Genomic DNA, 15,995 nt, shown 5'->3' with positions numbered 1-15,995 from the left:
AATGCCTCCCTGAAGAAGTGGGAGCAATCGGACAGGTTGTTCATCTACTACTAAAAATGCATTGCATTTTGCTGGGTAATGTTTTGGTAAAGAGATGATGGACAATTTAGTTAGTGCATCTATAGGTGTGGGTGCGTAACACACTGACATTCTAAATTGATTTGAATCTTATGCATGAGTATTTAAAATGATCTAAATAAATAATTTTCGTGACACAGATCGCAAGTTAAGATGCTTTGAAATTCATACTGACACACAATTAATGATGATGGGTGTCTTATAGAGAGGGTGGTGAGTCATATTTAGGACATCTTGTAGTATTTCATAACCATTCATCTGTTTTTCACACAGATCCCTACTTCATCAGCCTGAGGGAGGAGGCAGTCTTTCATCTGCTATGATCTGTATTATCCCCTGCAGGCCGGCAACACCAGCTACCTATGGCTGTAAGACATACAGGGAGTATGCCAGGTCGACACACACAAACAGGAAATAGATGCACATGCAGTCACACACAAAGGCACCAATGACAAGGCACAGAAACAATACACACACACAAAGATGTCCCGAGCATAAAAATGTCACAACAACAAATGTGTGTATGGTTTTTATGTGTAAGCCTTCACACACATACACCCTTTAAAAGTCTTTGTATGTCCAGGCGTGACTTGTAACAAGACACATTCACACATACACACAGACCATACATAGAAGAGATTCTCATAACTCAAAAAACCCACTGGATTTTCAGGTAAATGCAAAATTTAACACCTCGTCCAATAAAAATAGATGGTTGAAACACATTGAAGTGTGCTACAGTTTTCGCAATCAAACCATAGCAGCAAATAGAAATGATTCAGCAGCCAAAGGACCAACAGAGCTAGCTGCTAAAAAATCTTTGTAAAATTGTGACATGTAGATTTTTGTCAACATTAAGCTAAAGTTAAACACGTGGAGGTGAAGTAAGGTTATAGGCTACAACCAAACACACAACTCCAAGTGCTGCATGTTCTTTATTTAAGCAACAGGTTTTTTACCTGTCAGTTTGGGTGTGAAATGTATTGCAGGTAACAAGCAGAGCGGGTAGAGTAGATATGAAACGTTAAATGCTTCTCTTCGCCTAAAGGAAATCTGTCCACTCCTATATCACACCCACCACCCCCTGGAACACCAGTTGTTATGGTTACGGCTAAACCACACAGGAGCACACAAACACACACAACATAGTCACAGTGGTCACACATGGATGCACAGCAGTTTTGCTCAGTATGTTCATGTAACCCCCATGACACTTGTGAGATGTATGTACAAGTATGATGTACTACACTCAGGGTACTACCAAAGAGATACTGTACAAGAAGTACTGACACATGACCTAAAGCATGATCGTATTTCAATTTTTCCATGTTAAGGGCAGTGAACTGTCAAACAAACAAACACACACACACACACACACACACACACACACACACACACACACACACACACACACACACACACACACACACACACACACAGTTGTTTTTCACAGTATAACTTTCACATCGAAGTTGGATTGTTGGTGTGACTCCCAGGTTCATAGATTATAATACAATTAGCCTCCACCTAATAAAATAAAGGCACTGAAATCCCCTCTGTAATTCAATGAGAAAAGTGATCTAAAACCAAATTGAGAAAGAAAATCCCCTCACCTACAGGCTTTCTGGTGGTTCAAAATAAATCTAAATCTAAAAAAAATTGTGGTGTAGTTAATTTTAAATAGATTAAATTGCCATTGTTCCCATCAGTCAACACTCAATAAGCCATAATGACAAGTGAAAACATGTTTTTAGTATTATTTACTGGGGTTGGATTTCTACCGAGACAGTTGGATTTTGTTCTTAAAATGTTGTTTGACAAACTCCAGGTGGGCTGTCAGATACCTTTAACTCAAAGTGATTTCCGTCTGGCCACTGTACCATAAAGGCCTGATTGATGGAGTCCTTCTGGCAGGTTGTTCCATCTCTGCAGAGGATTTCTGAAACTTGGACACCTCTCTGACCAAGGCTCAGGTACCTTGCTCAGGTACTCAGTTTGGCCAGTCAGCCAATTCTCCAAATAGTCCTGGAGGCACCAAACTTCTTCCATTTCACAATCACTGAGGCTACTGTGCTCCCTGAACACTCAGAGCTTAAGAAATGCTTTTACCCTATTGCCCTGATCTATGCCTCACTTCGGACAGTATTGCTCACAGAGGCCTACAGAGAGTCTCTTCAGCTTTATGGTTTTGGCTTTTGTTCTAACATGCTGTGTGAATATTGTTTACACACGTGTTTCAACACCATGTTCAATCAATGAAATTCACCATAGGTGGACTCGAGTTCTAGATTCTAGTTCTAGTTCTAGACACATCTTGAAAAACATAATATATCTGACCACAGTTTGGAGTGCCAAAACGTTAATATTGTTTAATACACCATTATGTGGTACAGTACTCACTAGTGCAAGAGAATAAGAAAGAGAAACCTCTTATCTACAAAATGAGAGTAAGTTTAATTGTGAGTGGTGTAGTGATACGTATCTCTAATATGACAACAATGTTTATTTTATAGTAGTTAGCAACATGCAATAACTTCCCAGGCTAGAACAAATACCAATACCGCAATACAATTTGCAATTTAGGCTCAATAAGCTTTTTATTGTGTTTGTTTTGTGGCTAATTTAGATGATGTATGTAGCAGTAGACACACTAATTCTACAATCTGGCAAATATCATCAGTAAAAAAAATTTTTAAAAAATGGATCAAGGCCAATATTGCTTTTAAAACTGATATCAGCCCATGTGGGGAGTATGCCCATGCACCGAGACAAATGAAGCCATCGCAGTAAAATGCTATAATATGCCTGTCTGGTAGTGTAAAAACAATGAAAGGATGATTTGTCCCTGTAAAACGTGAAAAGCATTTGGAAAAATTTGAAATAGTATAAAATAATACCAGTATTATTATGCAGTAAAACTGAAAGCAGATGTTCAAATCTATATAAAATTAAGATCTAGTTCTATGTGGTGCTAATTGTCTTATGATGGGGAAAAAATAGTTAGAGAGGGAGAGAGAGAGAGAGTAGCAGAGCTGGGCAAGTGATAAAGAAATCAAATAAATCTTATGGTTTAAACAGCCACACTTGCAGTTTTGAACTTTTAGTCACATCTCTCGCAGAAGCCAAATCCACATTTTAGCAAATAATAATGCAAAAGACTCACGTCTAGAGGAAATATCATGTCAGTGATACATATATGCATGTCTAGTGGAGCTCACTTACAAGTCAAATCTGAGGTTCTGACGCTCTTCAAAGAAGTAGTCCAAAATGAATTTCCCCACAAAATCTGGGTTTAGCGTGTTGTCAATCACCTCCGTTCTGCCAAACTAGACAAAGAAGATAAAAGACATAATATCTTTTGAAAATTTGTAAGTCAAACCATTTTTGTTAAATCAGCTTTTCCAAAGTGGTGATCCATAAAATTGTGTTAGTCTATAAAATTATGTTAGTTTTAAATCCACATAACCTACGAAAACGTCCCGGTTCATGTGAAACATTTGTCATTGTAATATTCCTGCAGCTCAGCTAACCTTACACCGTTTTATACTCTGTGAATTGACTAATGTGAATAACTAATTACCAGCAGGTTTTTCCTCAGGAGACACATCAGGGGGGAGGCTGGTTACTAAAAATGACCATATGTACAACTTTGGAATAACAAATGCAGAGAAGCTGAAGTATCACGTCAATAGGGATCAGGTAGGTCCCATGTTGGCATTTAACTTAACCTATTAATTATTCATGCCCATGACAGGGTACTCAAATCTATGAGTCACTGGGAATGACTTGGACTGAAAGACATGCCCCCATGAATATTTATTATAATGCAACACTATTGATTTCTGTGCAGTCATACATGAGTGAACACATGTTCAAAAACAGGTTATACAAGTGGGGTTTCTTATCAGTATTAGTGGAGACTGAGTAGCACTTCAGTACTATAATCCAACAAATGCAAACATATCTCCCACCAACACCTTGTTAGGACCAAATTCAAAATATATGACGTTTGCACCAGCTTCAACTGGACTGTGACCTCAGCTCTGTGTAGCTAAGAAACTGAACTAAGACGACAAATATCATAAAAACTATACCTACTATACATGAGTAAATCAGCTTCATCGCTGGAAGCATTTAGCTCAAAGCACCAGACAACTGATGATAAATGTTTTCGTAGTATTTGGTCCAAAGAAACTACAGTTCTCATTACAATGTACACAAAGAGCTTATTTGCGGATGAGCTAAAGCATCTAGTACTGTATGTTAAATGTATGTATGTTAAATAAGTACCATGATAAAATCTTTGCAGGTGGTGCATTCTTGGTGAAATATTTTACATATGAAGTCAGGAAAATACTTATTTGAGTGATATTTTACTTTTATTAAAACATTACATTTATTTGGTCATATCAACTAGTCCTACCCTGAATTTATAAAAAAGACAGCGGAGAAGCGGATTATGCTGCAGGAATAGTCTGTGGAAGATTTGATCCTAGTTTCAACCAGACACCCAGCACCATTACAGTCTGTTGGAACTTTATTTGAACCTAGCAGAGAGAAATAGCTTTGCAACATTTGCACAACATGTGAGTCACTCACCTCCCTCCACTCCTTGTTGCCCATGCCTTGTGTGTAGAGAACACAAACTGCGGGGAACAGACAGAAAACATTAAAGATCATTAACTACAAATGCTAAAGCTCATACTAATATCCATGATCCAGGCATTTCAGAAAAATGTTTCTCAGTTATTTATGTAGCGTAGCTAATAACTAATGTACATAACCACTGTGCTGATTCATATTTATAGCCATATTTTTGAACTTTCTAATGGGTGGGCTTACTTAGAAGGACAGAGGAACATTACGCCCATAAAACACCATGCAAAGAATTAAAAAAAACAAACTCAAATGTCATGGTATTTCATGGATCCATTAGAATATGACTAATAAGTCATAAATGCATGAATCAGAAATAAAACCTCAAAGCACCTAATAATTTTATTCATGAAGTCCAAATATAATGTCTTAGATTTTCTGTCTTCAGATGCTGAGAGACATCATTTCAGGCCTTTATGCAATTTCCCAAAACAAGTCAATTCTCTAAAAAGCAAATTACTGAGCTCACTCATCATGCACTACATTTCTGGAGGGCTTTAATGTTCTTTTCAGATAAGTGACACAAGTATATATCAATGTTCATACACTCACACCCACACAGACACATAAAAATACTTCCCTGAGGAAACAGAAGGAGACATTTAGGGGGAGTCAGATTTAAACCAATAATAGAACAGAAACTTTAGCATCTTCAAGGTTTTGCAGTTTATGTATTGAAGGGGTCCAGGTCTTTCTTCCACTTGTGCCACAGATCCTTAGTTTTCCCTTTGGGTCTTTTCCCTGTAATTTTTAAAGTTTTTTTTTTTTCTCTTTTAAACCAGCAAGTGACATACAGTGTCTATATTTCCAGTATCTCAGTGGTCCCTAACCTCCATGCTCTTTTCCTCTGTCAGGCTGGTTCATATCAGAAGACTGAAGTCACCGTGCTCAGCATAATCACAAGTGCCACTCAGCATAAAAGCATGTCTAAATCTATGGGTAAAGCCTGAGCTTCCTCTTCCTCATCCTCCTCCTGTCATCATCTTCATCACTGTCATCATGACCACCTTGAGTCATTTTTATCCCATGCTACTGTAAAAGTGCTGACTGTTTGCAAATACATTTTGTTTGTGTGTGTGTGTGTGTGTGTGTGTGTATAATGGTGAATCAGTAGAGTACCAAAAGTCAACATGGTATAATTCCAAATCATTCAAAGCTCAGGATGACATATATTCATTTTAATTACTTTATTTTATTGTTAAGGGACATCTGACAGGAGTACACAGCAACTATAAACAGTATTTTCAGAAGTTAGTATTATATTCCACACATTTGCTTTACTGCTGCATGTTAGAGGAAGTTAGATGAGAATATGCTGCTTGTCCAAGACTTCCTTAAGTCACCACCACTTTTCCGTCTTTATGCTAAGCTAAGGCTAAATGGCTGCTGGCTACAGCTTTGTATTTAAAGTGCAGACAGAGTAGTACTGGCCTCATCACCTAACTACAGCAGAGTTGGATCACACCTCTCTGACTCTTTGAAAGGAAGCAATTAAGTCTGTCCTCAAAAATGTCAAATTATTCCTTTAACTAACTGCCCTGACACTGCCAAAATAATTATAGGGGAGAGTGGATTTGCCAGCCCTTCTGTGAATCTGTAGGAAGAAGCCTCTGAGTTGGCCTCATATGCATTAGTCCGACCTGCCTCGAATCCACAGATTTCACAATGAAAAAAAACCATTCAAAGTCACTTATTCTCATCATGTTTTGTGGCATACACATACTTTACCTGCTCTCCACTTCCCTCCCATTGTGAAGCTCACAAAAGGTTAAGATGAAGATTGTTTTTTTTTGACATCTCAAACACAATCACACACAGAGAGACAGCAACTTGTTCACTGTGGGTGAAAGACAAACAGAGGCGGTGGATCTTACTTGGGTCTGATTTGGAGAAGGTGTCTCTGTCCAACAGGTTTCTGTGGAGACACAAAGGGGACAGCTGTCAGAAACACAGTTCCCCTGGTGATAAGGGGCAGTGTGGCAGTGAATGCATCTGAACTCTCTTCTCCGGGTGTTAAACACAATAAATATTTTAAATGCTGGACACAGTGCATTAGCCAAAATATGAAAGACATTTCAACGAGCTAGAAACCAATGTGGTTGGGCCTGAAAAGTCACATATCCCTATGCTTCTCTGTGCACTGCATTACTCTTCAGTGTTTACAACAGGAGCTGTGCAGTGTAAAGAGCTAGGAGACACTGTCCTCTTTCCAAACCATTGAGTTTCACCTGAAATCATGAAGAATTTATCTTCTCCAAAAAGAGAAGGAAGGAGGACTGGGGAAAATTACATGGGGCGATATGAAAGTGGCAAGAAATCTTATCATTAATTCTGATTTGTAAAAATTGAAATGAATGATAGCGACAGCTCCATGGGGAGAGGAAGAATGGGATCGCTAAGTTTTCAGTGGGATCTTAAACACATAAAGACCTTGATACGAATTAAAATCGACTCTAATCTAATTAATTTTATCCATCTGATGTGTCCTGGTTTTCTCAGTTGTAGAAAAAGGCATCAGAATGTGACTAATGTCTACAGTCATCCCTTCAGTCCCAGGGATCAGAGGCTGAAGACTACCTACGCTTCAAACTGCTTTTCAGTCACAGCCTCAAACTATAGCTGTTTCTTCTTTTCACCCCTTTTTCAGCTGCCTCTCCCTTCCTCTTCCTGTACAGTATGGATTTCTCTCTCTTTTTCTTGTGTGAACGCCACTTAAGGCATTTTCTCTCTGTCTCACTCTCGTGTTGGTTCTCAAAACAAAAACTAAAAAAAAAAAAAAAAAAACACCTCTGGCATCCACTTTGGTCCTTCCTGCTTGTTCACAGTCTTACATGCCAGTTCACTCACATATCCAGTCATAAATTGCAGAATCACTTCAAATCATATCACATGTACCATACTGAGGCATTTTGGATGATGATTTGTGTCTCCCCACTGCACTGACTTCGTAATTTTGAGGAACGTGGGTAATGTAGTTTTGAGTCTATTTCATGTCTCCTTCAAATGTTGAACTATCCCTTTATCTCGTGTCAAGATTTTATAAAATAATATCTTCAGTCCATCTGTCGTCAAATAAAGAAATCACTTTCACTGTCTAACACCATCTATAAATAAACCTAAGCATCAAAAGTTGAATCCTAGAAAATATAAACACTCCTGAAATAATGTGGCACCATTTTAGCTGGCGGCTGGGAGTAATCTCCCACTCTGAGCTGGGGGTACACTTTGGGACACAAGTTAAAATACACTTTCTCCCTTTGAGGGAGAATTTGAGTCTATGACTGGCTGCTGCTCAAAGCACATCACACATGGTGGCACTCCAAATGGGCTCCTGGCGTCCCTCTGCACGCACGATGTGTGTTTTTGTGCGTGTGTGTGTGAGTGAGACACGTTTTCAGGATTTCCACTTCAGAGGATAATGTGAATGAGTCACGGTTCTCTATTTTTTTTTTTTCCTATCACTCTTTTCCTTCTTTTCATCCAGAGGCAGGGAACAGAAAGCTAAAAGCTGCCATCTGAGTCAGAGAGGAATACAAGTACAAGGACTAAAATAGTGTTAGCCTACTATTAATGTCTAATATTGGTCTTAAAGGGTTCTTAACAGAAAATGATATCAATCAACTAATTGACTATGAGGTCACACAGTACTCTGACTTTAGCTGCAGCCTCTGTCTCAGTATGACCCTAACCTCACAAAAACACCACCACCGACTCTCACGCTTTCTGGTGCATGTCTGTTCATTCACACCAAAACTCCTCAGTGCATCATCCCTCTCTGGTTCAACTGCTGTTTCATCACTTAATTTGGTAGTTTTTCTCCTCCTCTCATCTAATCCGTGACCACATCTAACTGAAGCCCTCTCCAAATAATTAAACGTAACCCGAAGTAACTCCAGTGTGAATCGCGTTGATTATCCTCTTAAAAACTCCAATCAGTTTCAGATTCTGGGCCGGAAACGTTTGGAGCTGCGATGATTGAAATAAAAATGGAAAAATGCTGGTTTCAGTGAAACACAGGAAAAGCAGCTTACGAGAAAGTGTTGCTGAAATTTCACTGCCAAGGGGCGTACCACATGGTAATGCATTCACTTATATTTTAAGGCTTTTAGGCCAATTATTACAAAAGACCAGAGGCCAGATAATTATGATGCTGTAAAACATTTAATTACCTTACTCAGCAGATCAGTTTACACAAATACAATCTTACAGTTAGATATCAGTTACCACAAGTTTAATTAAATTTAAAAAATGTATTTCTTCAAATCTATACTTCATACATTTTCCTGTTGGTATGTTTTGAAAAAAAGAGCCATAGTGACTGTGTGAGGCCCCTGTGCTGTATTTCCAGTCATGTTAGTGGATTGTGTTAGTCGTGTATTGGTTTTGTAGCCGTACAAAGGAGCTTCTCATCTTCCTCTAATAAATTTCAGCAGACTAGATACTGCGCTCAAGACTTGGGTTCACAATTTATTTATTTTTTTATTCTGTTTTAAAAGAATCAGGTGCCTATTTGAAGATTGAAATTGGATTCACTAGCTCTAATCATTTCTCCTGTTCCTACCAGGCATGAAATGATCTCTTCCTAAAGCATATTTATTTTAAGTGAGGGGACAAAATGGATTTTTATTCAGCTCATAAAAGCTTCAGAAAATCTCAAATACATTTTTCAATAGAGCAAGGACACAGACTATTTTTTTATCCAAGCAGTGTTTGCAAAAAATATTTTGCAAACACGACAAACATGCACAATCATAATACATGTGCATGAGGCTGAAGAAAAACACCCAGTTATAATATTAGCTACTGCAAACCAGCGGACCATTGATCAAGTGATGTCAAACCTTCCACCCAAGGATGAAGCAAATTATTAACTAACTTTTATTGCCAATGATATTAGTGAGATCACTGAAGCAGGGACAGCTTGTGTGTGTCCTGAACTGTGGTGACATTAATAGTGTGCAACAAACAAACTCTCTAAAATAAGAAAAAACATAGGCCCACACTGCATATACCATGGGAAAATAAAGTCCTTGGTTTTACATCTCAGTTGCACAGCTCGAAAGTACAACTCAAGAGTGCACACATCCAAGCAGGACTCACTGCCAGCATCACAGACACACAAAAAGTCATAGGCAGAAATGACAGCGCAGATCTCAGATTGCTGTCAAACCATGCCTCCACCTCCCTCGGGGCCACCTATAGCAGTGCAGTCCCCTGCCATCCTGGCCATGCCTCTGACGCATCACTGCTAACAGCTGTCAATCACAGAAATCTGATACCAAGTGTTCTGGAAACACACACACACACACAAAATGCATGCACCTCCATGCTCATTTGCTTCCTCCAAGAAAGGTAATAAAAAGGCAAAGAAGGGCTAAAAATAATGACAGATAGTGACGAACGAAAGAAGAGGTACGTAGAGAGGGAGAGGCTGCTTCTTCATCTCATATGGAAACTCTCTAATTATGTGGAGTCTGGATGTGGGGGTCACAGACTGGAGAAAAACGTCTGTGCATTTGCTCCACATGGGGAGCTGCACCATAACAGCAGTATGGGGGCAGTTACCATGGCAACTACACAGTAACTGGGGCCACTTGACTGACTTGACTGACAGTTGTCGCATGTTGGTGTTGTTTTCCCACCTGACTCGAAAGTGCTGTGGTATTTGTAGCGCTCACCTTTCCACCTCACTCTTTCCTCATTCTCTCCTTTTCATTCATCCCTCCTCAGTTCCTTTCTTCTTATCTCCTGTTTATCCCTCGCCTCCATTTTCCTCTCATCTCCTTTGATTCCTCCCCTCCTATTTTTAAATTAATGAATGTATCTAAAGTGCCTTTTGGACTTGGTTTGAGAGGCCGTGTCCTGACAGTGTTACCTTGACGACACAACAGCAAAAACCCCCTGGGATCCTCACAACGCTCTTCTAAACCACAGAAATAAATTGGGTTTTTAGCCCACTGGAGGAGGAGAGGAGAGGAGAGGAGAGGAGAGGAGAGGAGAGGAGAGGAGAGGAGAGGAGAGGAGAGGAGAATGGGAGGGAAACTAACAGAGGAAATAAAGACTAATACAGAAAAGATAATAGGAGAAGAGAAAATGGGATCGCCGCTGGGAAAGGACAGAGTTGAGAGAAACAAAGAATACAGGTGTTGCGTGAAAGAGTCCTACACTCTGAGGAGGAGAGGAAGGCAGTCTAATTAGCCATCCCAAACTGTGTGAAAGCAGCAAGAAGAAGGTTTTCTGTGTTGCATGTGTTTTCAGACTGTGTCTTAAGCTGTTCTATTTCTGTCTTTATGGACTCTATTTGGAGTCCAGGCTTAAAGATGAGCAGAGAGAAAGTTGAGAGGGAGAGTGTGAAGGAGGAGGGGGTTTAAAAGCCACAAGATGGAGGTACAAGTTGTAGTGAGTACAGTGTCTCGAGCCACTGCTTTTCTAGGTTAAAGACTTTTGCCATTGTTGACATCACTCATTATTATTGTAACAGAGGATTTTAGTCAAAGCGTTCCCCTCAGAATTTTACAGAACAAGCACATAATATAACAAAGAACATTTTCTTTGTCGCTGTTTTTGATTTACTCTGCAGTTATTGCTGGTTTGTATCTTTACTTGTAATAAAGTTTATACTGTTGGAGCTTTTCCATTCATTCCCTACATTTAATCAAGTTGGAGTTACAATGTGCAACTTTAGAGTGTATAGACATCGGCAGAGAAATACCCAAAGAAAAAGTTTTGCACGGTTACCAGGCTTTTCTTAAATTTTTGTAATCAAATACAGGACACATGCTGTTTGAAACACATCTGAAATAAATGAATAAAATACACTGTGGAGAGTGGATAGACTTCACCAGCCACAGCATTAAGTGAAGCATGTTCACATATTAACTGGGAGCTTGGTGAGCTCCCACCCCCTGATATTGGCTTTCTGTGATAGGCTAGAAGGATAAGGCTCACTCAGTTCGATAGTTTACTGTCATTACTACAGAATAAAAATGAAATGATGGAGCAAACACAGGCTTGGAATATAATACAACCCTTGAAAACCCAGAACAGAATAGGACAGATTGTTCATTCAGAAGCCTGACTGCTTAGGGGTAGAGGCTGTTGGCCTCGGCCCAGATAGACCCATATCTAAGCCCAGAGGGCAGTAGTTGGAGGAGGTGGTGAGCTCGGTGTGGCTGGTCCTGGAAAATCTTATTCACGTGTCGAGGGAGCGGCGGCCATAAACAGTGAAGATCTCAGACTGCTTTAACCACTGTGTGGGGGGCCTCCTTTCCTGCCTTGGTGCAGTTGGTGAATGACACCAGTAGTACATAGCTGAGCATACAATCTAATGCGCAATGGTAAAAATGAATCAGGAGTCTCAGGGGAAGTTTTGCCCATTTAAGTTAGCTGAGGTAAAAAGGCATTGCCGGGCCTTCCCTGTGGCAGAGGCTCTGAAGGGATTATGTGTGCACTGCTGACCAGGGTGGCAGAGGAGTCTGGTCACAGAAGCCTCTAATATTATGAAAAATTTGGGGGGGATACTTTTTTTTTCTAAAACAAATTTCAGCAAAGCTACACCATGCACGCTGCATGCTGCCATGTTAGGTAGTGAGCATGACATTACCACAGCCTTGGAACTGACTCACAGTTATCACAGTTATTTGTGGTTACTGTCAGTCCTTTCCTCTGTCTCGGTTCAATACTCGGAACTTTCTCATTACATTTCTTCTGCTTCCCCAAACCTCTTCTCTCCTTACTCGTCACACACCTTGAATTATTCTCCACTCTTTTACATCTATATTCTACTTTATTCTCCAAACCTCTCCTCTCCAGCTCTGTCCTTTTCTCATGGGAAATGGGGTTTTCTCCGTGAGAGCCCAAAGCATTAACTCATGTTCTGTTCCCTCTTTTTTTTTTCCTTCTTTCCCTTCCTCCCTTCCTCCCTCTCTCTCTCTCTCTCCTTCTCTCCCTTTTTGTATCTCTCTCACTTTGACCATGACCTGAATAGGCTCTGTAGAGACTACACTATCTCACTGAACTAGATAAAGTTACACACATACGCAGATACACACATCATTCATGTTTGGTCTAATGATTTCATGTGTATACCCAATATCCCACATAAAATAAACCTGGGCTACATTAAATCGATGACGCACGCTCGCAGACGAATCAGCACTGCTAAAGATAACACTGGGTGGAAAACAAAAGGACTACTTTGCTGTGGTGACTAATCTGGAATTACAGTCCATGTGTGACCGAAAACACCAGCAAACGCGAGAAGAAGAAAGAACGACACCCAGGGAGAGACGCACTCCAGCTTAGCCTTATCGAAGTGGCATGATTGGATAAAGACTTCTTTCACAGCCAGCAGCAAAGGTGGGCCACAGAGCTAACACTGCTCATACCAGAGACCTCAGTTCTCCCTACCATCTTCTCTACAATTCAGGTGCTACTGTTACAATAAGAGACAGGCTTGGCTATAAGCTGCAAAAAGCTGAACTGTGTACTATATTAGTCCAGTAAGATAGTTCAGTCTCCTGATAGCGGAGAAGGCCAGTGTGTTAATGCTGAGGAGGTCTGGTCTTCCACCTCACTGGGAGTCCTCTCTTTGAATGTTAGTATCAAAAATAGTGAGAGAAACTGCAGTGTTTCCTTCTCATCACTTAAAAGTGTGTGCTTAGCAATAGATCGGGAATATTCATGGAAAGGTGTGGAGAGAGAGAGGACACAAGTGCTCAGAGGTTCTTAACAGGTCACCGAGCAAAAAGCTGCAGGTACAGGTACATACGTCTCTTCTCTCAGTTTCTTCTTCTATCACTTCTTTTCTGCATTTTACTGATCTACCCAATTTTTGTTTCATTTAGTGAGAGCACGAAGAAAAGTACATGTACCTACAAGCCCCACACCCCAACCTCTCACACACACGTGCACACAGCGAAGGGGTGCATCAGCAGCTAGTAACCTCTCTCTGCTTCTCTAAGAGGGCTGCCCTAATTCTTCCTGACAAGGACTGGGAGAGCCAAGAGAACATCTCTTTACACACACACACACACACACACACACACACACACACACACACACACACACACACACACACACACACACACACACACACACACACACACACACACACACACACACACACACACACACACACACACACTGAAATATGCCACGCCACTATCCATTTAAGACGTGCGCAACAAAATACACATCAGTCATGGACAACACACGCTGCTCATCCACGCTAGTGGCATTTTACCTTAATTGCCTCTGTCACCAGTTTCAATGTAGTTCAGTCCAGCTCGCTTAGTTCTCTCCGTCAACACATGCCAGCAGCCTACATGCACTATGCTTGGATCTGCTAAATATGGACAAATGTCAAGTCAAACCTGCTTTACATACAGAATGTGACTGGCTGAAGGTGAGATAAGGTAATGAAGATGATAGACACGTTTATACTCTACAATGTCAATATGAATATGTGATAAATACTGTAGGCTGTGCTCAGATGTTTGTCAAGCAGCCAAATTGTGTGTATAGACCTTAGGCATTTTTATGTGAGGAGTGTGACTGGGTGGTTTGTGATTGTGTCTGCACGTCTGTCTCTACAAATAACCATGTTAGAGACTGACGGACAGTGTGAGTGTGGAGGTACGCGTGTGTGACGAGGCTACTCGGAGCTTCCACAGGCGAGAGGATGAGAGGGGGACGGAGGAAGGCGAAGGTACCTCACTGTATTAAATTACCTATCTTCTTTTTTTTCTTCATTGCACATGTGCTCTGGCCCCTCGAACAATGTTTGTCAACAGGATGTTGAGTGTTTGTGCATGTGAGAAAAATAGAGAGGGATGGTTGAATGTGCAGGATGAGGCCAGGGGCTTCTACATGAGAGAGACAGACAGGGAGGAAAGCAGCGTCCCTGGAGGAATTCTAACGGCCTCTGTGCTATGTGACCGGGATGAAGATGACTTCATTATGTCTGCCAGTTCCTCTCTCTACTCTCTGTCTCTGGCTTTCTGTGGTTGTAAACAAGACTGTAAGGACAATTTGCTGTATGTCAACCAGTTATACTTGTCAAATGGTGTCAAAATGTGTCGCAGTGATAATCTGAAAACTTGAGTTTGCCTTTCTTCTGTAAAAATCCTAATCAGATATGGCCAAATTTTCTAAACAGATATTATGCTCAAAATGTCACAAAGTCAAATTGGGCTGGCAGAATTTATAGATGTTTTATTTTGTTATGGATTCATGTCCCACGGGAGGCAATCTACATCATTGTGAAAATAAAATGTCAGAGCATCAAATGTGGTTGTGCTTTGTGTGTGTGTGTGTGTTGAAAATGTCATCAGTTGTCAGCGACTCACATATCTAAGAGTGTGTGTGCACACAGGAGTGTTGCATGCTTTTAAAGGCACGTGTCCATGAATAGTGTGTATATCACGTGTGTGTGTGTGTGTGTGTGTGCGTGTGTGTGTGTGTGTATGTAGCTCTTTGACTGAACAGCTCCCTAGGGCTGACTGTTGTACATCTTGGTAGTTATGGGCAGATTCATTTGCCGTTAGCACTTGAGAACATTCTCCAATGGCCTGTCGATCCAACAGGTATCACTACTCAATTATTCTTTAATTAAACTTTAATAGTAAACACACGTGATACCGATCTCATCTTTTAGACTGTACTTTTAATAAAGTCCACAGCAGTGACAACATTCTACTAATTCTGAGAGACTTTAATTACAGTATTAGGTACTAACTCACTAAGAGACCAATGAGTTGCACTAATTCTATTATTTGCATCCGTCTGTCTATGCCTGAGGTTAGCTTGCCTTTGAGTTTAAAGGTGTGTGTTTGTTGGTGTGCACGTGTGTCCTTGAGTCCATGTCTTATCACCTACATTTTAAAATAACACCACATCTGTCTAACCTTGACAGTAAGGCCAATGTGAATGTACACCTATTACTCTCCACTCATTACTTCTGCATGTTGGAATACAGTGGTACACACTTGCACTGTGTGTGTGTGTGTGTGTGTGTGTGTGTGTGTGTGTGTGTAGCCCTTGACCTTTGCCAATGACTCTCTCTCTCCCTCTCCATCAGATCTTTATCAATTCATTTTCTCACCCTGGCCATATAGCTTGATGTACGGAGCGGAGGCATGGTATCAGTGTGGGGTTTGTGCACGCCCTCACAAAATGTGTGGTGCATAGTGCAGTAACACACACACACACATACACACAATGTCACAGGTTGCATATGACTTATTGTAGGTAGAAACCTA

At 40.5% G+C, this 15,995-nt stretch overlaps 1 protein-coding gene across 1 annotated transcript in view; it reads right to left on the bottom strand.

The window, feature by feature from the left end:
- The window catches only part of LOC113142154 (copine-8), a 63,769-nt gene that overhangs the window by 41,281 nt on the left and 6,493 nt on the right, over positions 1–15,995 (bottom strand). The window contains exons 2-4 of the mRNA XM_026326997.1: positions 6,609–6,649; positions 4,678–4,724; positions 3,301–3,404 (exon numbers count right to left, since the gene is read on the bottom strand). Of these exons, the coding sequence (XP_026182782.1) occupies positions 3,301–3,404; positions 4,678–4,724; positions 6,609–6,649 (192 nt within the window). The remainder of the gene's footprint in view (positions 1–3,300; positions 3,405–4,677; positions 4,725–6,608; positions 6,650–15,995) is intronic.

This window comes from Mastacembelus armatus, chromosome 23 (assembly GCF_900324485.2).
Source record: "Mastacembelus armatus chromosome 23, fMasArm1.2, whole genome shotgun sequence".
Lineage (NCBI taxonomy): Eukaryota > Metazoa > Chordata > Actinopteri > Synbranchiformes > Mastacembelidae > Mastacembelus > Mastacembelus armatus.
This window is presented reverse-complemented; position numbering and strand designations above follow the sequence as displayed.